This window comes from Oncorhynchus clarkii, chromosome 2, assembly GCF_045791955.1.
Source record: "Oncorhynchus clarkii lewisi isolate Uvic-CL-2024 chromosome 2, UVic_Ocla_1.0, whole genome shotgun sequence".
NCBI lineage: Eukaryota > Metazoa > Chordata > Actinopteri > Salmoniformes > Salmonidae > Oncorhynchus > Oncorhynchus clarkii.
This window is the reverse complement of record NC_092148.1, coordinates 53,481,858-53,509,005: the sequence shown is the minus strand read 5'-3', so window position 1 is coordinate 53,509,005 and position 27,148 is coordinate 53,481,858. Positions and strand designations below refer to the sequence as shown.

At 42.2% G+C, this 27,148-nt stretch overlaps 1 protein-coding gene across 5 annotated transcripts in view; it reads left to right on the top strand.

Moving 5' to 3' along the window:
- The window catches only part of LOC139369656 (receptor-type tyrosine-protein phosphatase gamma-like), a 69,319-nt gene that overhangs the window by 7,332 nt on the left and 34,839 nt on the right, over window positions 1-27,148 (top strand). For all 5 annotated transcript variants that reach the window (XM_071108941.1, XM_071108934.1, XM_071108946.1 and 2 more), the window contains exon 2: window positions 19,766-19,837. In XM_071108941.1, coding sequence (XP_070965042.1) covers window positions 19,766-19,837 — 72 coding nt within the window. The remainder of the gene's footprint in view (window positions 1-19,765; window positions 19,838-27,148) is intronic.

The window sequence follows — 27,148 nt, the reverse complement described above, 5'->3', positions numbered from 1 at the left end:
AATATATAGTGAAAACAATAGTGGTCCTAAAATGGAACCTTGAGGACACCAAAACTTACAATGGATTTGTCAGAGAACAAACAGCTTTTTCTAACATTTTTGAGAGGAATGGGAGATTCAAATAGGTTCATATTTGTTATAAAAATGTCTTGGTCAAGGTTTGGCTTTTTCAGGAGAGGCTTTATTACTGCCATTTTTAGTGAGTTTGGTACATGTGAAGAGAGATACATGATTTAAAAACTTGAGTGTCTCCATTGATCCTAGGTCCTGTCCTGGCAGTTATGTCCAGACTCAGGACAACTGAAATATGCAGATTCAAAGAGGAGTCTGTAATTTGCTTTCTAATGATCATGATCTTTTTGTCGAAAATGTTCATGAACTCATCACTGCTTAAGTGAAGACCGTCCTCTCTTGGGGAATGCTGCTTTTTAGTTAGCTTTGTGACAGTATCACATTTTGGATCGTTTTTATTCTCCTCAATTAGGTTGGAAAAGTAGGCTGATCGAGCAGCAGTGAGGGCGCTTCAATATTGCACGGTACTGTCTTTCCAAGCTAGTCGGAAGAGTTCCATTTTGGTATAGCTCCATTTTTGTTCCAATTTTCTGGAAGTTTGCTTCAGGGTTCGGGTATTTTCTGTATACAAGGGAGCTATACCGAACAAAAATATAAACAGAAAATGTTTAAAAAATTTCCCATATGCTCAAAAAGCTAATTTCTCTCACATTTTGTGCAACCATTTGTTTACATCCCTGTTAGTGAGCATTTCTCCTTTGCCAAGATAATCCATCCACCTGACAGGTGTGGCATAACAAGAAGCTGATTAAACAGCATAATCATTACACAGAATCACCTTGAGCTGGGGACAATAAAAAGGCCACTCTTTCCATGTGAATATTGGAAGTCACCAAAAATGTGAATATTATCTGCCATGACTACAAGGTCTAATTGGAATTCAGGAACTCAGTGAGGTACACTGTATATGGCCCAGGAGGCCTGTAAAACAGTAGCCATAAAAAGTGATTGATTAGGCTGCATAGATTTAATGACAAGATACTCAAAATACAAAAACGCAGTCATCTGCTGTGTCGCTGCGCACCGCTGAACACCGTCGCCCTCATCGCAAATGCTAGAAACACCTCTGCCTTTGCGGGATGCTCAGAGTATATGGTCTCTAGTGTAACCAGGCGAGGCCTCATTTAACAGAGTAAATTCATCAGGCTTCATCCATGTTTCAGTCTAGTTAATTGACTATGACTGTCTTGGAAGTGAGGGATCTAACATTAAGTAGTTATATTTTCAGATGTAAGATATTATCACAATCTCTTTCAATAATGACAGGATTGGAGGTCTTTATTCCAGTGAGATTGCTAAGGCAAACACCGCCATGTTTAGTTTTGCCCAACCTAGATCGAGGCACACACAGACATGGTCTCAATGGGGAAAGCTGAGCGGACTATACTGACTATGCTAGTGGCAGACATGCACCATATTTCATTGTGGAGCTAGAGGAGTTAGAGCCTCTTTCTCAAAACTTCTTTCTCAAAGCTAAAGATCTGGATCACGTTCTGCGCATGTGTAATTTTATGCACTCATTTTTTCTAGGTACCGGTTCTTAATTTAATCACCCTGTTGCAGGAGAACTTTCCTGCAATGCATGAAATGTCAAAAATGTCGTGTTTTTGAAGTTTAAAAAAGCTTTTGAAAGTTTGTAATTTCCACTTTGAAATTTCAGACTTGATTTTCCCTTAAAATATATTAACCCCTACAAAAATGTCCATTAATTATAATGCACATAATAATTAACATTTCCTGTTTCTGTAGGATTATTTTCCTGCTGTAGCATACTGGCTCAAATTAAGATCCTACATCTGTAGCTGCTGCTCACATTCCACTTCCCTTCATGTTTCTCTCTTTACTCATGATGATGTAGCCTGTCTCTGCCTCATATTTACGAACAGCTGAAATTAAAACCCTGCAGCGAGTTGAACGAACATTCAAAGCCATTATGAAGGCTATAACCTCTCTCTATTGTTATGGATATTGCAGTCGCACAAGCAGGACACAGTCCCTACACATTATATTGGAGTAAAAAACTATCTGCGCTTTGTGTGATGATGTAGGCTAATCTTTGTAGTTGCTTCCATATTGTAGCCACTAGCCAGAGTTGCTGAAAAAGAACACTACTACTTTGACTGCCTGTCTGCCTCCTGTTTTGTGTTGTACAACATGTACAGTTGAAGTCGGAAGTTTACATACACTTAGGTTGGAGTCATTAAAACTTGTTTTTCAACAACTCTACACATTTTTTGTTTACAAACTATAGTTTTGGCAAGTCGGTTAGGACATCTACTTTGTGCATGACACAAGTAATGTTTCCAACAATTGTTTACAGAGATTATTTCACTTATAATTCACTGTATCACAATTCCAGTGGGTCAGATGTTTACATACACTAAGTTGACTGTGCCTTTAAACAGCTTGGAAAATCCAAGAAAATAATATCATAGCTTTAGAAGCTTCGGATAGGCTAATTGACATAATTTGAGTCAATTGTTGATGTATTTCATGGCCTACCTTCAAACTCAGTGCCTCTTTGCTTGACATCATGGGAAAATCAAAAGTAATCAGCCAAGACCTCAGAAAAAAATTCTACACCTCCGCAAGTCTGGTTCATCCTTGGGAGCAATTTTCAAACGCCTGAAGGTACCATGTTCATCTGTACAAGCAATAGTATGCAAGTATAAACACCATGGGACCACGCAGCCGTCATACCGCTCATGAAGGAGACTTATTTTGTTTCCTAGAGATGAACGTACTTTGGTGCGAAAAGTGCAAATCAATCCCAGAACAACAGCAAAGGACCTTGTGAAGATGCTGGAGGAAACAGGTACAAAAGTATCTATATCCACAATAAAACAAGTCCTATATCGACATAACCTGAAAGGCCGCTCAGCAAGGAAGAAGCCACTGCTCCAAAACCGCCATAAAAAAAGACTGGTTTGCAACTGCACATGGGGACAAAGATCGTACTTTTAGGAGAAATGTCCTCTGGTCTGATGAAACAAAAATGGAACTGTTTGGCCATAATGACCATTGTTATGTTTGGACGAAAAAGGGGGAGGCTTGCAAGCCGAAGAACACAATCCCAACCGTGAAGCACGGGGGTGGCAGCATCATGTTGTGGGGGTGCTTTGGTGCAGGAGGGGCTGGTGCACTTCACAAAATAGATGGCATCATGAGGCAGGACAATTATGTGGACATATTGAAGCAACATCTCAAGACATCAGTCAGGAAGTTAAAGCAATCATAGAACACAAAACATAGAATGCCCACCCCAACTCACGCCCTGACCAAACCAAAAAAGAGACATAAAAAGGATCTCTAAGGTCAGGGTGTGACATGTGGGAAGCTTGTGGAAGGCTACCCAAAATGTTTGACCCAAGTTAAACCATTTAAATGCAATGCTACCAAATACTAATTGAGTGTATGTAAACTTCTGACCCATTGGGAATGTGATGAAAGAAATATAAGCTGAAATAAATCTTTCTCTCTACTATTATTCTGACATTTCACATTCTGAAAATGAAGTGGTGATCCTAACTGACCTAGGACAATGAGGACATTTTTATAGGATTAAATGTCAGGAATTGTGTAAAACTAAGTTTAAATGTATTTGGCTTAGGTGTATGTAAACTTCCGACTTCAACTGTATCCTATTCTGTACCGCACCATAATTCCCAAATGTCCTGATTGGCAGACTAGCCAGGTCTTTGGTGGAGGGTGGCAGCTGGCCCCAGCTGGTGGTGGACACATGGCAGCGGGTGGCCAATACTAATGCTCCCGTCAGGGGTCCGGAACCATGTCCGGGTACATCTGGAGAGGCCAATCTGTGATGCTGCCCCGTATCGAAGGAGGTTAATGACAGACATGTCATGCCCATTGAAATATAACTTTCATCCTCTGTGACAGAAATGTATTGGTGATGAATGATACCACTCAAAAGTAGGCCATCAGTGGAACCTCAGAAAGCTTAAGGATAAATCACACCAGAAAAGAAGAGACTATCAGAGACAGAAAGTTGGTTGTCTGCACTAGAGTTTTCACAGATCCACCTGTACCCGAGTGCCTGAGACCCGTCCATTCCGATTAATCGGTCGACCTCTAAACTGTAGGCAGTGCTTGACTTGGGCAGGAGCTTGTCGGAGCTGAGTACCGGCACCTCAAATGTTCTAGTGCTTGAGTTCCTGTTCCTCTTTAGCTCAAAAGTATTGTGGAGCTCCTGCATCTAAATATAAACAGTACCAGCACCCAAAATGAGTACCGGCACCTATTTCAGTCCTTGTCAAGCACTGACTGTAGGATATGAAAGCGCATGCACTGCAGCCTCAATTAGCCTAGCTAGGTAAAGTTAGCTAGCTTAACTAGCTTCTCACGATTTGATGCAATCAAGACAGGTAGTATGTAATCACAGTTAACGTATCTCCCAAAATGGCTACAGACGTACATCCCCCAAGCCACCATGGAAATACTGGGTGATTGTTAATGAGTTGGTCATTTTACTCACTCTGACCTTGATGGATGGTCAAGGGACAGCCACAGTGGATTAATCTACATGAAAAGCAATTAGTGCGTAGGCTAACCCCTAAGCCCTGCTTAGTGGTTCCTACTGAGCTCCAGGTTGGTGGTTTATGATATTGTGTCATCTTCTTTCTGTGACCCCGCTAACAATGAAACATGTGGGAGGACTTTTGTTCCTTAGAGATGTTCCAATACAAGAATCCTTGAGCTTTTATGACTTAAAAATAAAATGCTACTTGCTCATAAAGACGGATATTGCACGAAGACTAAAGGATCACTCAGTACTGAGAAATATGGTTGTGTTGGAGGCCAGAGAGAGTGTTCAGAGAGATTAAAGGGAATGAGTTGGCCCAGAGCTTGGAGCAAGCAGCATGTTGTAGCCCTGCGATATCCTCTCTGGTCTGTTGGTCATCTGTGTCGGTCCATGTTTCCACCATCAGGGTACAAGGAGAAAAGGTGTTTCTGGGAAGTAGAGCACAGTCACGCTTGGATGAAGCTGACTGCGTCCGGCTGTGCAACCTCTTGTGTCCAGCATGTTCAGGGGAAGGCAGGGAACTCAATGGGAGTGCTGTAATTTCCCTTCAAAGCCTTTGTGTCAGTTGTCAGTATCTTCCATTGTCACCGCTTACAATAACACAACTCAGAGAAGGAGACATTCATTGCTCTTAGTGAGAGCATTTATTTGAACTTCTATTTCTGGTATTTCTTTGAGAGCATTTATATTGTCCTAATTGCATCATAGTTTTAGCAATCACAATTCATCCTATGATCAGGTGCTTCCTTGAACTTACCCATAAAATGTTTTTCTCCTTCCCTCCCATAAAGAAATCCAATCAGCTTATCAGAAATACCATGAAAGCAAGTGTCCTCCTACACTCATTCACAAACCCTCCTAGCCACCCACACCCCCGGGACAATGTGGAGACAATGTTGGCCGAAAATGCACCCATCCGGCTCAGATGTGGTTTAGTTGCTCTTCTTCTATTTCTGTTGTTGTTCAGGCTCCATGTGTCCAATTAGATTAAATCTATGTCTAGACGAGCCCATGCCAAAATAGCCTCACCAGGCTCCATGATCAGAACGAATCCTTTATGCATTTGGAAATCTGGTTAAAACGATTTGCCACAGTTGCCGAAAGTATCTCTTCCATGGAATAGGACAGCCTCATCAACTTTTTATCTCTGCCATTGATCCCGGTGGAATTGGGAAGACAGTTTCTGTCTTGTCAACTGCATTTTATAGAGGCAATTGTGTATGTGTGTGTGTGTGTGTGTGTGTGTGTGTGTGTGTGTGTGTGTGTGTATGTGTGTGCGCGCGTTTATGTGTGTTGGTGAAGCATATTTAATTTCATTGAACATCAATGACATCCCCCCCTCACTAATTTACTTAGCTGTATGCTTAGCTTTCAACTCCTATTTAAGTCTTCGCCACAGGCGTGTTACTTGGTGAATAATGACAGGGGTCCAGTCTTCTATCATATGCTATTCCGATCCATGAGGACGGAGATAGTACCTGATTGATGACTGGATTCAGGTTAGAATGGTTATGTAAGGGCTGGCATCTATCCTGCATTTCATCGAACACACACACACAGATTTGATCTCCCAAGCCAGACAACTGAGACTATCATGTTCAGCACTCACCTCGTAATGTGATACCATCAATGAATGGGGCAGTGTAAATAATCAAGAAGACTGTGTAACCGCCCTCTGTGCCTCCTAACAACCATGATCTCGACCTTTTTCATAAGAATGATGACAAATTAGCCTAGAAGCTGTCGTTACTCATGTTCCCTTCATTTTTATTGACGTGACAGACACCTAATCAAGTTGACCGGACAGGAACATGAAAGCTGGTAGCTCTAATTGGTGAGAGCTTCAAGGTGAGGGGACAGGAAACAATCAGAGAACGGAGGGTGTGAATACTTTCATGATTGGCAGAGTACCATATGGAGACCGAATGCACACCGTTCTTCCTGAAGGAGCAATTTGCCAAATACAGTGATGTCATGTAGCCATAGCAAATACATTTTAAAATGCTTTCAATTGGCTCTTGGTCCATAAATCACAGCCTGTATATACTCCTTAATGGTCTTTTCTGTAGGCGCTCCCACACTTCAATGTACGCTATTGCGTTTTACCCAAAGTTGATTTAAAAAATAAATAAATAAGTCCTCTGAGATCATTATGATGGAACTCTCCCCTTTTGATTCCAGTAAGACTCTCTCTTTTCCTCTAAACAAGCCGGGCTAAGTGATATCTTGTTTAAAACGTTCACTGTCCCGCTCTAGAGACGTTAGAGACGTTTGGGCTAATGACAAAAAAGAGACTTCTGGAAGACTGTCTGAATAACACGACACGATCCTTTTTCTCACACCACCCAGAGAGTGATCGAGACAGAGGTGATAAGAGAGACAGAGATGCAGATTGCAAGATCGTGATTTCTCTGTGGTGTGAAATGATACAGTACATCGTAACCAAGGCAGGCAGTGAGAGGAAACAGGCTGAATCTGTGGCCATGGCAATGTGTGGGAGACCAGGGGAAGTCACTGTGCCTGTAGGTCATAATGCGGTCCACTTGTTTTCCAGGGAGTTGGGCCCCACGAATCCTGCATGCTGATTTGCTCTGGCCAGATGACCTCAAGAGCTAGATCAGGTGCTTGGAATATGGCTGGCTACTGGACCAGGCCTTGCTTATCCTCTTGCAGTTCAGTTCTGCAGGGGAACGTTAGGATGACACATTAGAAACGCTGGATAAACACTGTGTGTCTGGCCTGAGTCCAGGGAGGATAACGATGGAAACCTTAAACGGCTGGAGCCATTAGACAGAGTCCACAATCAGACAGACTCTCTTGATGGGTCATTATGTACAGGAAGGAGCGTATGCGTGCACAGACGCTCGCACTAATGCACGCACACACAGAGATACTATATTTCTTTCCCTCATCTGTTCTTTATCACATGCACACATACTCCTAATTGTACGCATGTATAGTGATGGGGAAATTATTGATAAAGTTACATTTTGGGATATTATTTTTGACAGTATATCGTATCGTTTTGACAATATCGCAACGTTATTTTTTGCGCTAGTTGGCTGTACCTGCTCCAAAACTCCAGTATTATCTTAGTATTTTTTTGCCGCACTTTTATTTCCATGACTGATCCAAACTGGGTTTCTCATGGCTCTCTCTTGATCCTCTGCAGCAGACATATGGTGAGCAATATGTTTGGAACGTCGAATCGCAATAAAATCACAGTATCGAATTGCAGTACATCTAGAATCGTGAGAATTGCAATACGTATCGTATCGGCACCTGACTATCGTGATAATATTGTACCGTGAGGTCCCTGGCAATTCCCAGCCCTACGCACATAGCACACATACACACATGCAGGTGCACACACACACACACACACACACACACACACACACACACACACACACACACACACACACACACACTTTGGGCCACTCAGTCTTATCACCCCGATACAGGGGACCTGGTGTTGGAAAATACAGGCCGGAGAGATCAGAATGCAACGAAAAGTGTGAACACACACTTACACTCCAACTCATTTCACACTCCTCCCGTCGGACACACACTGTGGCACGTCGTCATGCCACCCGGGCATCGACAGACACTCTCCAGAGTCACTTAAAAAAGGCACAATGAGAGTGTGCCAGAACCAGCAGGATGCCTGTCATACTGCCTGTTCCCACACAGTTCCACAATGCCAATTGACCCATCTCACAGTGACATGAGCTTTTACTCTACAGAATGTGGAATCATTCTAGAATCCTCCACAGTCTGGACAAGAGCCAGCACTGTACAGCCATGTGTATACAAGGATCAAATCAGTTCAATCCACAATTAAACCAGGATCCTCCAACTCTAGTCCTGGGGAAATACTGGGTGTGTGCATGCTTTTCCCCCAGCCCATTATTAACACAGTAATCAAATAATCAACTGTTCAGGGACTTCGGTCTGTTGTGTTTTACTGAGGGGCTGGAATGAAAGCCTGGACTTTCTCTTCAGGACCAGGATTGGAGAACCCTGATTTTAGACATCGGCGTTTAGACAGAAACCTTTTCTCTGCGTCGTCACTAAAGCTGCATGATGTGCTTGGACACTATAAACTACAACGTCGACTCCTCTCACAGGTAGGATCTTTGAGATCAGTGTGTGGGCAGTAGGTTTAGTTATGTAAATAATGAAACTGGATAAACATTGCTACGTCAGGTTTGATTAAACCCGGCCCGTTGTCAAATATTATCTTTTGAGTTACAGATGTTTACCATCAACTCAGTCCTGATGTGCCGGCAAATGGTTCATTTGAAGTATTCAACATCCAACAAGGAAGTTTAAAGTATTCTATTACAACTCCCTTTGTTGGTTTGAACCAGTGTCCATGTACTTCTTCCTTGTGTGCAAATTCCAGGCGCTTTGGCCAGGGGGCCTGACCAATTTAAAAAAAGTAAACGATGATGGCCCTCAGGATAATTGATGATGCATTTAGTGTTATTGCCACCCCCGCTGTTGAAGTGTGTGAGCCAATGACGTGGACATCGATTAAGGTAGCCCCACCCCCCCACCCTTCCGCACTTCACTGATTCAGAGGGGTGGGGTTAAATGCGGAATACATATTCCGGTTGAATGCATTCAGTTGTGCTACTGAATTGGTATCCCCTTTCCCTAATGCTCCAGCTGTGCTGCCACATTATCAGTTTAGAGAGCAGACTGCCCTGGGCTAATAAGTGTGGCATGTTGCAGATCTCAGATCAGCAGCTGGACTCACACCACACGAAACACACACACACACACATACACACACACACACACACACACACACACATATATATATAAATATATATATATACCAATTCAGTAGCACAACTGAATGCATTCAACCAAAATATGTATTCCGCATATATATATATATATATATATATATATATATATATATATATATATATACACCATCAAACAGGAATCCCCAAAGACCATCAGTCATGCTTTCCCACCCAAGCAAAATGATGCATTGTAGAACTTGCCAGTTTATTTGTGTATGGTAATCCTTATTGAATGAATGCCAGGCTGCCTTTGTGTGTTTGGTGGCATCACTCCATGGAGGATTTGCACCTCTACCCTACTGTCTCGATGCAACCTGGGAACTGAGATATGACATTGGCTATTGCCAATTAAATGATTGGCACAGGTTCTGTGTGAATGCAGGGTGTGTGAGGGGGTGTAGTAATAGAAGCCGGTTGTCTGTTTACCCGTGACCACTTTGACTACTTCCTTTGCCTGTCTGTTGGTTTACAACGGAAGACAGCCACACTTAGCATGACACTTCTTTATATCAAACAGCCACACTTAGAATGACACTTCTTTATATCTTCTGCTGTAACTTTCTCAGTGACCTCTGGAGAGGAACTGCACATTTGTTGGGTTTCAAGAGGTCCCCATTGCCATGGGCTGCCTTACTCAACCTTTCTGGCTAAGGTAGAATTCTGTGCTCCTGCTCCGTGGGCTAGCCAGTGTCTCCCAAGGTCTGGTTAATCCTTTTATTCACCATGCAGCAGCATGATGGATGCTTCACAGACCCACAGCCTTCTATAGGCTACATACACACACAAGGCTGGCTGGCCACCCTCTGTTGGAGAAACACACAGATGTGGTCGTGGCCTATCTTTCTCTCTCTCCCCTCTCTCTTTACTCTCTCGCTCTTTTTCTTTCTCTCTCTCTCTCTCTCTCTCTTTTTACTCTCTCGCTTTACTCTCGTTCTCTTTTTCTCCCTCTCTTTACTCTCTCTCCCTCTCTCTTTACTCCCTCTCTCTCTCTCCCTCTCGCTTTACTCTCTCTCTTTTTCTCCCTCTCTCTTTGCTCTCTTTTTCTCCCTCTTTACTCTCTTGCTCTCTTTTTCTCCCTCTTTACTCTCTTGCTCTCTTTTCTCTCTCTCTCTCTCTCTCTCTCTCTCTCTCTCTCTCTCTCTCTCTCTCTCTCTCTCTCTTTACTCTCTCTCCATCTCCGTGTCTCTCCTTCTATCTAACTAGTAAGCTCAGGATTACTCATACTGAGGAGAAGTCTTACAATAAAGTATCTCCCCTCACTGGACAAGCATTTTGGGGGAGCTATTCAGTCCCTCTCTTGAGTTGCAGGACTTCATAACTCCCTTCCTCGATGTTGAGCGTCAGGCAGGATTCAGATTCAATTATCACTGAAAGGATATTGTAATGGGAAAATGTGTGATAAAAACTCTTTAGAAAATCACTCTTAAAGTAGGAGATTATTGTTTTGTTCAGCTGACTACAATATTATCGTTCAGAGAAATGCAGAATGAATCTGTCCGCCCCATCGTTACTATTAGTTTAACCTCCTCCACCATTCACCCTGACCGTCTGTGTGTGTTTTAAACCTTCTTCATTAATTCATGAGCACTGTAAAGTGAGACCGCACATTCTTCCCACCATTGTTTCACACACTATATGGCTGAGTCATCAAGACCACTAGCACCACTTGATTTACTACCAACTGACGTTCTACATTCTGATGAGGATAATGAGGTAGTAGAGTTTTATAGCAGGAGTTCAACAAAGCTTTCGACAGTCAATGTTTTTTAGGGATTGACATTCGTTCTTCACCGACATTATTCCCTTGAATAAAACAAGCAATTAACAAGGCAACAGCAAACATGTCGTCCCCCATGAGTGATGCAGCAGCACCCCCCCCCCCCTTGGGCCAATTGAGATACTGCTTGTGACAAACACATTTCAGTTAATTACTATAGTTCCCGCCTTAGGCCAATCAGTGGAGTTTTATAAAAGCCTGATCTCTATGGCTAGACGCATCATTAACCCAAGTTTCTGGAAAATCCTCCCAGTGCTGAGATATCGCATGTGACGAACGTTTGAACAGACAGAGACAGATCCACAGTCCACTCCCCGATTTTAAATAGAACGTTTTCCAATGGCCTTCCTGCTGTACTTACTGTATGTGCATGAATATTTCAGTTCTACCGTGGTCACGCTTGTTTTAGCAGATGTGCTCTTTGTAGTCTCACTGTAACTGAATCTATGGGCTGTTTGATCTGTGCATGTACGAGCGACGTGCCATTCAGACTGGTTTTTGTTTGTCCAAACTCCATTCAGACAAAGTTACAACAGGAAATTGAAACCTGGTGTCTCAATCTAGGCTATGAGGCTAACCCCCTTGGTGAAATAAAAACCTCTGTTGATTGAGTGAAACCAAACCGGGGGCGGGGGGGGGCAGGCAATCAAGGAGACAACTCGACAAGACAATGGGACAAGAAGTATCTGTCTGGGAGTGTAGCTCTCAGTTACTTGGGACGACCTCTTGTGATAACTACATGAGATGGTAGCACCTTACAAGCCGTGTAAAGCAAATGTGCACTCTCAAAAGCCTTTTTAGATCCTTGGATAGTTTCACACAATCCATTTTCGAAAGATGCTCAATGTCTGTCGAGACAATTGTAGTTTTCAATTCGGAAACGCCACAAATGGAGGCACTGGGCCACAATGAGTTAAGCAGCCCAGGTTGTAATTTAAGGAAAGCTTTTTGTTCCCTTTCAGTCACAGGTGCACCACTGATCCTTAAAGAGGATCACAGGACAAAGCAAGACGAGCCCATGTAGTAATCCTCTGTTGATGTTAAATAGGGATATGCATGGTGCCCTTCACCTCACACACACACACACACATGCAACACACAGCAGATACAGATGTACAACACACACAAACACATATGTAGTCAAGCAGGCATGCATGCACGCGCACACACACACACACACACACACACACGGTGTAATATAATCAAGCCTATTGAATGAACCGGTGCTGGAAATGGACAGGTGTCTCATGTGAAAGCCATTGTTTACACTCTATAGACAGAACACTGGTATGTGAGTGACTGGTGAAATAGAGAAGTTAGGTCTCTAGACCAACTGGATAAGATGAGAGAGAGAGAGAGATAAAGAGAGAGAGGGACAGATGAGAAAAGACTGAGGCTGAGAGGAAAAGACTGAGGCTGAGAGAGATAGATGCAGATACTGATCAAGTGGGAGAAGAAGTATGTAGCTTCGAGAGAGATTGAGATAGATGGCGAGAGAGAGAAGAGAGACAAGAGGGAGAGGAATGAGCTGAGAGAGAGAGACAGATGGGCATAAGGAGTTAAGTAGCCAGGGCTGTTCAATGTCGGTCCCGGAGGGCCGAAACACTACTAGTTCATCTTCTCCTAATAAGGGACTAATTCAGACCTGCAAAACCAGGTTAGTGCAATTAACTAACAGTTAGGAACAAAAAACAGTCGCTTTTCGACCCACCAGGACCAGAATTGAACAGCCCTGCTATAGACCCTACTTACTGTATGTCCAACACATCTCAGGGAGGAAAAGGAACATGGCAGAGATATAAATAAAAATAATTTGCGAAACAGAGAGGAAAGGAGGATGAGCGGTAAGAGAGCTACAGTTGTCTCTCCAACATGAATTAGCCAATTAGCATCACAGAAGTATGAGTAGAAAATATCATTGCCGGCTTCCATTCCTTTCTGTATGGTCTCAGTATGGTACATCAGAAGGTCAGCCAAGGGAGATAGGGACAGTGAGGCTGTATCTCAATAATCATTAAAGGTTTCCTCTCCTTGTACCCTTCCCTCATCTGCACTGAACAGAAAGAATAGGACGCCAAATACTCTTGTAGGCAATCATATCTCTCGGATTAGCGAGGGAGAGGAGAGGAGGAGAGAAATCCCTTGTAAAGATGTCCCTGTGTTGGAAAGAAACGAGTTGCTTTAAGGCCTAAGAAGACAAAGGGTTGTGTGTGAGTGAACTTCCAACCCCTGACCTTTTAATGAGAGGTCATGACCCTTGGCTGACCCCAGTGTTAGGCGGGCACAGACCAGTGAAGTCCAACAATGTGAGGAAGACCACAAGATAGAGATAATAATGAAGAGAATGCGAAAAGGGAAAAAAAAGAGATCTATTTATCACTTCTAGTTTCCTAAATATTATTTACTAGCGGGACTATATCCCTTTGCACCTTTTGGATGATATCCTTAATGGCTATTTAAACCAGCTCAGTATACAACACATAGCAAATGCTCTGCAGCGGCATTCTTTGAACTCCCCAGAAGAGTTACTGGTATACTGCTTTGGGAAGATTGTGAGAAAAGTGGACTTTTGCTTGGTCAAAGCCATTTAATCCAGGATTAGACAGAGAAATGATATCACAGGCAAACATGAAAACAGCCCAGCAGAGCACGAGTCCCCATCCTCATCTTCTTCCAACCAGAGTCAGGTCAGGTCAAGATTTGGACATGGTTTAAGACCCTTTTCACACTATTGTGCCAACCCGAGCCGTACTGTGTTGACGTAGATATATTCTTTTTACATTGACCCTTCCAGCACGTTTCCAGTACTGTTGGACTTTGGGGCCTATGCATTTGTAAGTGAATTCGTTTTTTTATAAAGGATAACAAGCTTCTTTCATCCCCCCCAGATGACAATCTTTTGTAGACAAAATGCTCAACTACGGAAGAATGTTGTTTAAAGGTTGAACATGTTTAGAAAAGGTCAAACCGGTACCCTCTCTTCTAATCAGTTCCTCCTGCTTTTGATCAGTCGCTCTGCGAGGGTCCCTCATGTCCACACTTTTTGAAAACCTTTGGCGTTATTAATGTTGCAGAAATGTAGCACATCCTCGTCTCCCATTCGTGGACATCACTTGGCTTCAGCAACATTTCCAGAACGTTTGGTGTAATCGGTTTGTTTCCCTATGCTTTAGTGAGCAGGTGCTTTGTGCAAGCTATGATAATGAGGCATGTTGGTTCTGACAGTAACTCTTCCGTAATTGCCTGGCAGTGTAGCCCTGAGGGATCTGGCTCCAATTAATTTTCCAGACAGGACTCATAGGACATTGTAATAATAAACTATCCCCTCCTAATCATTCTGCAGCACTGGTACAGTGAAATGCAAGGATAATTATGTCTGCTGGTGAGGTGTGTGTGTCTGTTTGCGTGCGCGCGTGCACGGATGGTTTTCTAGAGACAAGTAAACAAACACGCATGGATATATTCCACAGACAACCCCCAGAGTGCATTATGTTAATGGTCTGTGTGCTGCAGACCTACAGTGCCATCAGTTATGTAGACACAGCCCTTGTCTTTTTCCACATTTTGTTGGGTTACAGCCTGAATTTAAAATGGATTAAATGGAGATGTTGTGTCGCTGGCCTACACGCAATACCCCATAATGCCAAAGTGTAATTATGTTTTTATACATTTTTATAAATTAATAGAAAATGAAAAGCTGAAATGTCATGAGTCAATAAGCATTCAACCCCTTTGTTATGGCAAGCCTAAATCAGTTCAGGAGTAAGAATTTGCTTGACAAAGTCACATAAGAATTTGCATGGACTCACTCTATGTGCAATAATAGTGTTGAACTCTTTGATGCGTACGCTCACATATTGTGATCATTGTTGACTGGCACCTGCAGCATTCCATCACCAATATGTGATTGGAACAGTAGCAACAGAACGTATAATGCAACAAACGTGTCTAAAAAGCATTGTTGTTTGAAAAGCATGTAAACAATGATTTGTACTCCTGGGAAATAAAGGTCTTCACAACTTTATTCCTCAACTTCACCTTTTATTGTTTAGAAAAGAGATGCGTGTCAGCTAAGCTAACAGCAGCTAAATTCTTTATGATGGTTCATGTTTGACAAGTGAAAACTCTATAATCCCAGAATGCCATTCACTATAAGATGCACGTAAACTAAGTCAAAGACAAAGATGGCTGCACTCATTGCCTGAAAAATATTAACTTAGTTTGGCCACTTTTCAGCATTTTACAAATCTTCGACGTACTTGTTACAGTGTATAAGTTTATGGGGGGGGGTAGATATCGGGGAAGGTATCATGGGGGGATAAGATGCAGGGAAAATTACTTTGATTGGGGGATTTATCAATAAATGGGGGTCAAACAGAAGAAATTTGGAAATGGGAATGGGAAATGGGGTCTGTGTCACGTTCTGACCTTAGTTATTTTGTTATGTCTTTGTTTTAGTATGGTCAGGGCGTGAGTTGGGGTGGGTCGTCTATGTTCCTTTTTCTATGTTGTGGTTATGTGTTTGGCCTGGTATGGTTCTCAATCAGAGGCAGGTGTCGTTCGTTGTCTCTGATTGAGAATCATACTTAGGTAGCCTTTTCCCACCTGTGTTTTGTGGGTGATTATTTTTCCGTGTGAGTGTTTGTTTCACACGGGACTGTTTCGTTTGTTTTGTTTATTCACGTTGTTATTTTGTATTTCAGTGTTCAGGCAAATAAACATCATGAACACGTACCACGCTGCACATTGGTCCGATATTTCCTACTCCTCCTCAGACGAGGAGGACGACGATCGTTAAAGTCTGAGCTGGCAACCCTGACCTACCATAGTTACAATCTGATTTCGCGTTGAAAACAACTGGAAACTCGTAAATCTCTGACTTCCGACTTCAGTGCGTTCAAGACAACTGGGAACTTTAAAAAATATATATCTCCGACTGGGGAAAACTGTTTTGAACGGTCATCCAACTCGGAATTTATACTCGAGACCTCGGGCCTCTTTCTAGAGCTCTGACCTTCTGACCTGAAAATCACTGACATCATGATTTGACCTCATATTTTTCTGAGTTCCCAGTTGTCTTGAATACACCATAAGTCAGTTGAGTGAACTATCATCTTTGGTCTGACAGATGCGTACCCGACAAACAGAATGCATTGTGCAAACATGGCGCCACATATAGCTGAAAAATAGCTTAGTATTAGCTCATCATAATCAGTACAACCTTCAAAAAAGTATTTTACGCACATCCTATGTGTCCATTAAAATCTATGCAAGAATCAGAATGCATTATTTGTGAGCAGTACTTGAAAACATGTGAATAAAACAGTGAAATACATTTTGCTCCATGCATACATACATACATACATACATACATACATACATACCATACGGTATGCGACAGTAGAAACGACAGCACGATATACAGTGGGGCAAAAAAGTATTTAGTCAGCCACCAATTGTGCAAGTTTTCCCACTTAAAAAGATGAGAGAGGCTTGTAATTTTCATCACTTCAACTATGACAGACAAAATGAGAAAAAAAATCCAGAAAATCACATTGTGGGATTTTTAATGAATTTATTTGCAAATTGTGGTGGAAAATAAGTATTTGGTCAATAACAAAAGTTTATCTCAATACTTTGTTATATACACTTTGTTGGCAATGACAGAGGTCAAACGTTTTCTGTAAGTTTTCACAAGGTTTTCACACACTGTTGCTGGTATTTTGGCCCAGTCCTCCATGCAGATCTCCTCTAGAGCAGTGATGTTTTGGGGCTGTTGCTGGGCAACATGGACTTTCAACTCCCTCCAAAGATTTTCTATGGGGTTGAGATCTGGAGACTGGCTAGGCCACTCCAGGACCTTGAAATGCTTCTTACGAAGCCACTCCTTCGTTGCCCGGGCGGTGTGTTTGGGATCATTGTCATGCTGAAAGACCCAGCCATGTTTCATCTTCAATGCCCTTGCTGATGGAAGGAGGTTTTCACTCAAAATCTCATGATACATGGCCCCATTCATTCTTTCCTTTACACGGATCAGTCGTCCTGGTCCCTTTGCAGAAAAACAGCCCCAAAGCATGATGTTTCCACACCCATGCTTCACAGTAGGTATGGTGTTCTTTGGATGCAACTCAGCATTCTTTGTCCTCCAAACATGACGAGTTGAGTTTTTACCAAAAAGTTATATTTTGGTTTCATCTGACCATATGACATTCTCCCAATCTTCTTCTGGATAATCCAAATGTCCTAGCAAACTTCAGACGGGCCTGGACGTGTACTGGCTTAAGCAGGGGGACACGTCTGGCACTGCAGGATTTGAGTCCCTGGTGGCGTAGTGTGTTACTGATGGTAGGCTTTGTTACTTTGGTCCCAGCTCTCTGCAGGTCATTCACTAGGTCCCCCCGTGTGGGATTTTTGCTCACCGTTCTTGTGATCATTTTGACCCCACGGGGTGAGATCTTGCATGGAGCCCCAGATCGAGGGAGATTATCAGTGGTCTTGTATGTCTTCCATTTCCTAATAATTGCTCCCACAGTTGATTTCTTAAAACCAAGCTGCTTACCTATTGCAGATTCAGTCTTCCCAGCCTGGTGCAGGTCTACAATTTTGTTTCTGGTGTCGTTTGACAGCTCTTTGGTCTGTGGAGTTTGGAGCCTGTTCTGACTAGAGATGCACAATGTCTTCATATTTGATCTGGGGAAACATTGGGGAAGTGCTTGGGCTCTTGTTGAAGAGAGAAGTTTGTCCGGCTCAGTAAAGCCTCAAAGATAAATTAACCGTAACAGTGAAATGGGCTACTTCAAACTGTTGTTAGAAAATAAAACTTGTTAGAAAATAATTTGAAATTGGCAAGTTGAAACATTGTCTATAGATAATGTGCCCTGGTTTGAGGGCAGCGCAGGGTAACTGTACTCTTACGTAAAAATCACATTTTGGAACAGTGAGTGCATTCTGACATCATGCGCATAATAAAACTGACATTGGGGACAACCGTTACTGATATTTGGAACTCACACGTGAAAAGGTAACATCATTTTTGAATAACTATCTCATCTCTGTACCCCACACATACAATTATCTGTAAGGTCCCTCAGTCGAGCAGTACATTTCAAACACAGATTCAACCCCAAATACCAGGGAGGTTTTGCCATGCCTCGCAAAGAAGGGCCTCTATTGGTGGCTGGGTAAAAAAAGCTAACATTGAATATCCCTTTGAGCATGGTGAAGTTATTAATTACACTTTTGATGGTGTATCAATACAGCCAGTTACTACAAAGATACAGGCGTCCTTTCTAACTCATTTGCCGGAGAGGAAGGAAACTGCTTAGGGATTTCACCATGAGGCCAACGGTGACTTTAAAACAGTTACAGAGTTTAATATTGTGGATACTCCACAATATTAACCTAAATGACAGAGTGATAAGAAGGAAGCCTGTACCGAATACAAATATTGCAAAACATGCATGCTGTTTGCAATAAGGCACTAAAATAAGGCAAAAAATTAAGAAATTAACTTCATGTCCTGAATGCAAAGTGTTATGTTTGGGGCAAATCCAACACAACACATCACTGAGTACCACTCTTCATATTTTCAAGCCTGGTGATATCTGCATCTTGTTATGGGTATGCTTGTCATCGGCAAGAACTAGAGAGTTTTGTTAGGATAAAGAACTGAATAGAGCTAAGCACAGGAAAAATCCTACAGGAAGATCTGGTTCAGTCTGCTTTCCAACAGACATGGAGAGAAATTCACCTTTCAGCAGGACAATAACCTAAAACACAAGGCCAAATATACCAAGACGACATTGAATGTTCCTGAGTGGCCTAGTTACAGTTTTTACTTAATTCGACTTGAAAATCTATGGCAAGACTTAAAATTGTCTGTCTAGTAATGATCATCAACCAATTTGACAGAGCTTGAAGAAAAAAAAAAATATATATATGTATTAGTGTTTTAATATTTCATTATATTTTTTACAAATGTTAGAATTTCTCTTCCACTTTGAGATTAGAGTTTTTTTGTGTTGATCTTTGACAACAAATGACAATTAAATCAATGTTAATCCTACCCTGTAACACAACATTTTATGGAATAAGTCAAGGGGTGTGAATACTTTCTGATGGCACTGTAAATCTTACTCATTATTCTCAAAATTGAGCGAATTTCTTCAGACGGAAAAGATAACAGATTGTTTTTATTGTACAATCTCAGACCTCCCTCTTGCTGATATTTTCTCATATATAACTCTAAATGAGTGGTCCTCAATGTTGCACTGCACATAATGGCCTACAAGCAATATTGTTACGTGTAATAATGCATTGTTATTTTTTTTTTGCCATGATCTTTTGGAATGAGGGTATCGTGAATTGATCTTTCAAAGTGACGTGGATGTCTTTCAGTTCTCAAATAAAAACAGACCAACTCAATAGGATTTAGAGGCTGTGTGAACGTATAATAATTCTGGTGCCATGATAAGAATAATCCAGGCTGATTTAACCAAATTACATATTTGGACATAAACAGAGCTGTTTTTGAGAGCTATTGTCTTTCTGTTGCAGCTGAACTGGTGCAAGGATACGGATACCGGGCCCAGCGCAAATTCTCAGAAGACATCGACTGGTCCTATGCGGGTAAGTGTGTAGGGGACCAGACGAGTTTGGTTAAATGTTCTACGTCTATCTCAGTAGCATACATTGGGATAAATGATTGATATATGGAAGCTAAGTGATTTTGAAGCATTATAATACCAAAGACCAGTTGGAAGTGTTACCCTGTAGATTGAACGGGTTCCTCACTAGCCGTGAATCCACAAGGTGGTCAGGAGTGGAGTGGTACTCTGGCGGAGACAAGACTTTGATGTCTGCTGGACTGCCCCAATGTGTCCTCAAAGCTCCTCTTATGAGGTGTGTGTGTGTGTGTGTGTGTGTGTGTGTGTGTGTGTGTGTGTGTGTGTGTGTGTGTGTGTGTGTGTACCCGTGGGTGTGCAGGTGCGCGGGCACACAGTGAGTCAGTATGTGATCGATAAGTAGTGTGCGTCAAATAGATGACTGGGAAACGCTAGTATTTTGAGCTGGTAGTGACAGACTAGTAGTTGCTTGTGACTCGTGTACCGTGTGTGCGCGTGTAATGTGCGTGTGTAATGTGCGTAATGTAATAACAGATAACCACAGAGACGGTCTAGTCTGTGCATGTGTAAAATATCAGAAGGGATTAACTTTGTCTTTATCGGTTTGACTCATCCTTTAACAGAGCTGTTATGGTTTCCAATAAACCTATTAGGCTAGACTGGTCTTGCCTTAGACTAGACTGTTCTGACTGGTTAGAGAAAAATGGAGTAGCCTAGTCATGAAGCTTGTTCTCCTCACAAAGCTTGTACCTTGGAGTAGACTGGGATTTTCTTAGGAATGGCCACTCCTGGCATCTCTATATCAGCCATTTTTTGAGAGGAAGAACAAAGGTGTGTGTGCATGTGCGGCAGACATCAAAAGAGTAGGCCATTTGGAGAATAATTTGGCAATAATTTGGCAATAATTCTGTTTACAATGCAGGTCATAATGAATAGCTTGGTTTCATGAATATCTTCTGAAACGGGGACGCCAAAGAGACCTGGAAATTAATGTCCTATTTGAAAATATAATTTGAGAAAACATTCACGCATTCTCCCCCCTTCTCTTGAAGATCATCTGAACCCATTCCAATTTCCCCCCATGGTCCCATTTTGAGATTTGCATTTGAATACGTATCCCCTTAGAAATTCATTTGATCTTCATGAATTCGCCTTGACGTTTGGTATTGTGTGTGGAGAGAGATCAACAAGGAAATGGATTGGTTATCATTGGGGGTCATTTGGAGCCTTGTTCCTATAGTAAATGGCATGGCCTTCTCTCTCTCCTTTACTCAATAACCACAGGTTGGGGGAAAGAGCACACAAGTTTCAACTGAAATGTTTTCAGTTAAGAATTGATGGGGAGATGAGAAAGGAAGACTTATTTACGCCGAGGTTCAAGTTCAGAATATGGCCCGCAATCTCTTTTCAACTAATGTTGACAACATCCAAATATACACAATATTGTAACACAAGCTGTTAAACAGTGCAAGAGCTGCAGTGTATTGGCGTAGCCTCATTTGACAGAGGGTTACACACACACACACACACACACACAATACACCCCACCGCACACACACAAAACACTAGGGACTCTCTTCTCAGGGACTATTCCTTTATTTCTTTTTTCAGCCATGGTGAATTCCCTGGTGGTGAGAGAATTCCCTGTGTTAAGCTCTGGGACCCATATTTGGAAAGTAGGGCACATTCAGCTCCTGGTTTGGAGCGGCTGTTTAGCCTAGCTTGTCTGATCTGTGTTGGATGAGACATGACATGGGTTATGACTAGCCAATACGACATATAATGTATGATGTGTGGCAAAATGTGTGTATTTCTCTTCAATTCAACATTGACTTTGATACAGTTTGTATTATTAGCATGTTTATATTTTATACAGTTGTCAAAGTCAGTAATAGAGCATATTCTACAAAATAGATGCATCATTTGGCATGGAAATGTACCATACATATTTACAATGACCCTCAGGCTGTAGCACACAATAATCACCCCCACCACCCATATCTCTCTGTCAATCTTTGCTTTCACTAGACATGACAAGAAAAAATATATTATCTTTCCCTCCTTGCACCCCTCTCTCCACCCCTTGCTGTCTTTGTGTTCTCTCTCTCTCTCTCTCTCTCTCTCTCTCTCTCTCTCTCTCTCTCTCTCTCTCTCTCTCTCTCTCTCTCTCTCTCTCTCTCTCACACTCCCCCTCTTCTTCCCACTGTCTAGTCTACTCCTACCCCTTTCCCAAAGCTCTCTCTCTGTCTTCCCTTTGCTCCCTCTCTATCTCTTTACCCCTTTCGCCTCGGTCGGCGTCACAACAAACTGAATCTGGGTGACACATGGGGAGACTGGCACAACAATGGGGACATTATTGGGTGAGGGCACAGACATGTGGGCACAGGCAGCCAGGCGGGGGGACAACCTGTATTCCGACTGCCAATGCCCCCCTAACATGCCCCTGTCCCTCCCCAACTTCCCTGTCCTCAATAACCTTCCCCATCTATAGGCCTATCTTATAACTAGCATAAACAGAAAAACAGCCCTGGTCCAATGGCCCTATGGATGCTATACTTACCCTGTGCTTCAGAAAGTTTATGTTGGAGGCTTGAAGATATATTAGAAATAGAAAAGCAGTTGAAAGAGTTCGACGTTCAGATAAACTTGTTCATCCCCCATACACACACAGACAAACACACACACATACACTACATTGCTTATTAATATTGCAATGACTATTTTGTTCAGGCACAATATAGAAGCTAATGAGAGTTAAATAATCATTCTGCATGGTGGGCCCTCCCAGCCAAAGGGCTTAGAGTGATGATTTGTGGTGTGTGCTTGTTTGTGATAATGCAGGTTTGTGTGTGTGTGTGTGTGTGTGTGTGTGTGTGTGTGTGTGTGTGTGTGTATGTGTGTGTGTGTGCGTGTGTGTGTGTGTGTGTGTGTGTGTGTGTGTGTGTGTGTGTGTGTGTGTGTGTGTGTGTGTGTGTGTGTGTGTGTGATTTTATTGGATAATCTGCATTTTGTGTATGTGCTATCATGATGCAGGTGTGTGTGTGCTTCCATTTGATCATCTGCATGTGTGTGTATGCTCTTGCGGTTGTGTGTGTGGAAGGGATTCTCTTTTGCTGTGCATGCCTTTTGAGCGACGCATCCCTTCAGCCCTGATCTTTCTTATCCTAAAACCATAATAGACAGGCTCCTCTGACATACCTACCATATATATTTACCAAGCATTTATCCTAATTCATCTGAGCTCAATTTGGAGTGTCATAGCAAAGGGGTGTGAATACTTATGTAAATGAGCTATTTCTGTATTTAATTTTCAGTACATTTGCAAAAGATTCTAAAAACATGTTTTCACTTTGGATTTACAATTCTTCCAATGCACCAGATTATTTTTTGCACGCGCCCAAAAACACACTAATAACAATATTATCATGTGAAATATTATTACACACACATACAGGTAGCTACTAAAATAAAGGAAACACCAACATTAAAGTTCTTAATAATAGAGCGGTGGGCCATCACGAGCCACCAGAACAGCCTCAATGCGCCTTGTTATAGATTTTACAAGTGTCTGAAACTCTATTGGAGGATTCGACACCATTCTTCCATGAAAAATGCTGCTTTGAGACCCCTCATTCACTGATTAATCTCTTCTAGCCATAGTAGGCAACTGGGCATTTTTATACATGGCCCTAAGCATGTTGTGATGTTAATTGGTTAATTAACTCAGGAACCAGTACCACACCTGTGTGGAAGCACCTGCTTTCAATATATATGTTGTATCCCTCATTTAGGAGGTTCCCTTTATTTTGGCATTTTCCTGTATATAATAAATACGGTTCTAACGGATTTTTCATATCAACAATTGAAATGACTGAAAAATGTAGATCAAAACATCAAAAAAGTGAAAATGAAATTCTAGCTTGATAAATCATTCAAAGGGATTTTGTCCATTTTCATGTTTGTTCAACGGTAGCCTAACCCGCAAAAACGCTACCTAGCAAAATTTTTGATACTTGAGGTCAAAGTATAATATTGCAATATGTAACTGTATCTATTTTATGAAATTGGCTGAATGGAACAAATTAAGCTAAGCAAAGCAGCGCTGACCCTGTCGATTAGCAGTGACTGGAATCATGAATACCCAGGTGCCTTTCCTGAGGTTTTGTTGCAGTTTTAGCGAATGTTGAGAATTTGAGCATAAAAACCATCAGAACTATTTAGAAAAAATCATTAGATAACAAAGATTTTTTTTTCACAACAGCTTATTTATACGATTATCACGGGGTAAGCACACCAGCAGCTACAATTGCCCATAACAGATAGATGATGAAGAATATACTGTTGCATCATATCCCCTCTGCTGTGTGTGTGGAGCCATTGACATGCTAATGAGCTGACCCAGAACTCAGAATGACCTCATTCAGCCTTATTGTCTTCTGGCTCAGATTTGTCTCTACAGTATTTGGGCCCCAGGACTAAAATTCAGTTAGAAATTGCAACGAGTAATAGTAGTAGTAGTAGTAGCAGTATGTGTGTGTGTGTGTGTGTGTGTGTATCTACATGCTCACAGTATATAGCCTAAGCAATGCATATCAAATCTATCTGCTGGAAACTTCAAGGCAAGTGAAATAAACACTACCCATACTCACTGTCACTGATGTTTTAGCCAGCTTTTGTTGTTGTCTATGTCATATGAGACAGGTGTTGGCTAAAACAGAAACAGACTGGCAACCAGGTTTGATAGGATGAGTTAGGTTACAAAACTCAGGAAGGCAATTTAGGCCTCCCATACGACCAATACTCTGAAAATGATACTGCCAGTCCCTTAGTTGACTCCAGTTAAACTGGAAAATGTACAGCAATGAATGAGCTGGAGCAAATGTTGGAATGAAAGCATGACATTAAATTGTTCTATTGTGTGGAATAGGCACATCAGCTCCATGCACATACCCATATCAACCCTTTGCCATAAGCACCTCATGTAGATATGACTTGATTGAACTACTCATCATATCACCCAACCCATGATTACAAAAAAAATGATACCGGTAACTGATATTTAAAATTTTAGCTGCCTTTTAACTGCCATTCTAGTACAGTTAAATAGTTAACACACACACATGGACACTATCAGGTCACAAGGCGAGACCCAGATGCAGACACAGGAGGCAGATGGTTGGAGTCTTAGATGTTTATTGATCCAAATAGGGGAAGGCAAGAGAATGGTCGTGGACAGGCAAAAGGTCAAAACCAGTTCAGAGTCCAGGAGGTGCAGAGTGGCAGTCAGGCTCGAGGTCAAGGCAGGCAGAATGGTCAGGCAGGCGGGTAAAAAGTCCAGAAACAGGCAAGGGTCAAAACCGGGAGGACAAGCAAAAAGAGAATAGAGAAGGCAGGAGCACGGGAAAAACATGCTGGTTGACTTGGACATACAAGACAAACTGGCACAGAGAGACAGGAAACACAAGGATAAATACACTGGGGAAGACAATCGACACCTGGAGGGGGTGGAGACAATAACAAGGATAGGTGAAACAGATCAGGGTGTTACAGTACCCCCCCACCACCTGGGCGCATACCTGGCTGACCGGGGTGCCGGCGGTGAAAATCGGCGATGAGGGCCGGGTCCAGGATGTCTTTAATAGGGACCCAGCACCTCTCCTCCGGGCCATAACCCTCCCAGTTAACCAGGTACTGGAAACCCCTGCCCCCTGGTCTCACCGTATACACTGGCTGGCTATCGATGACCCGGGGGGAGGGATGGGCCTAGAAACAGAAGACAAAGGACTGTGAGACGCAGGCTTAATCCTAGACACATGGAAGGTAGGGTGAATACGGAGGGTACAGGGTAACACAAGAAGGACAGCAGTGGAACTAAGGACAGCAGTGGAAAAGGACCAATGAAACTTGGGACAGTTTGCAGGACTTCACCCGAAGGGGCAGGTCCCGAGTGGAAAGCTATACCCTCTGCCCAATGTGGTAGTGGGAAGCTGGGGTCTGACGGCGGTCCGCTTGTCGACGATACCTGGAGTTGGTCTTGAGAATTGCCGCCCGAGCTCTTCTTCAGCTACATCGACAGCGGCGGACAAACATCTGGGCCGAGGGTACGCTGACCTGCTCTTGTTCCCGGGAAGAGTGGAGGATGATACCCAAAATTACTGTGTAACTCATGTAGGGCAACATCTGACAAATAGCGCACTTGGTAGTGTGTACCGTTGCTCGACCAGTCGGCGAAAGCCAACATCACCCATGACAGAGAACAGTTGATTGTCAAGGGCAATGAATTCCATTATCTTGACTTTAATGGATTTCGCCTTTGAATTGTCTTGCTGAAATGTTCTTACTCTTTCAAATGACTGCTCGACTTGTTGACTGAGGGCGTAATTACGTCATGTACCTACATTATATAGGTATGCACAGTAGCTTTGAAATACGTTTTTAACCTCTCTAGGGTATGTGGGACGCTAGCGTCCCATCTGGCCAACATCCAGTGAGATTGCAGAGCGCAAATACAGAAATACTCATTCATATAAATTCAGAAAACAAAACATATTTTACAAAGGTTTAAAGATTAACTTGTTGTGAATCCAACCACAGTGTCAGATTTTAAAATGCTTTACGGCGAAAGCATACCTTATTATTTGAGAACATAGCCCAGTTGACAAATTATTACAAACAGTAACCAGCCAAGCAGAAGCGTTACAAAACTAAGAAATAGAGATAAAATGAATCCCTTACCTTTGATGATCTTCATATGGTGGCACTCAAAAGACATTCATTTACTCAATAAATGTTCCTTTTGTTTGATAAAGTAGCTTTATATCCAAAAACCTCAGTTTTGTTTGCGCATTTTCTTCAGTAATCAGGCTCAAACGTAGTCAAAACAGGCAGACAAAAAATCCAAATTGTATCCATAAATTTCATAGAAACATGTCAAACGATGTTTATATTCAACCCTCAGGTTGTTTTTAGTCTAAATGATCTATAATATTTCAACCGGACAATAACGTTGTCAATATAAAAGGTAAACAAGAAATGCACTCTCTCGGGGTTGTGCATGAAAAACCTCTGTGACACGGCAGGGTCCACTCATTCAGACTTGTCTTACTCCCTCATTTATAAGAAAACAAGCCTGAAACAATTTCTAAAGACTGTTGACATCTAGTGGAAGGCATAGGAACTGCAAATTGAGTCCTAAGTCAATGGATACTGTAATGGCATTGAATAGAAAACTACAAAACCAAATTTAAAAAAACTTCCTGAATGGATTTTTCTTAGGGTTTTGCCTGCCAAATCAGTTTTGTTATACTCACAGACA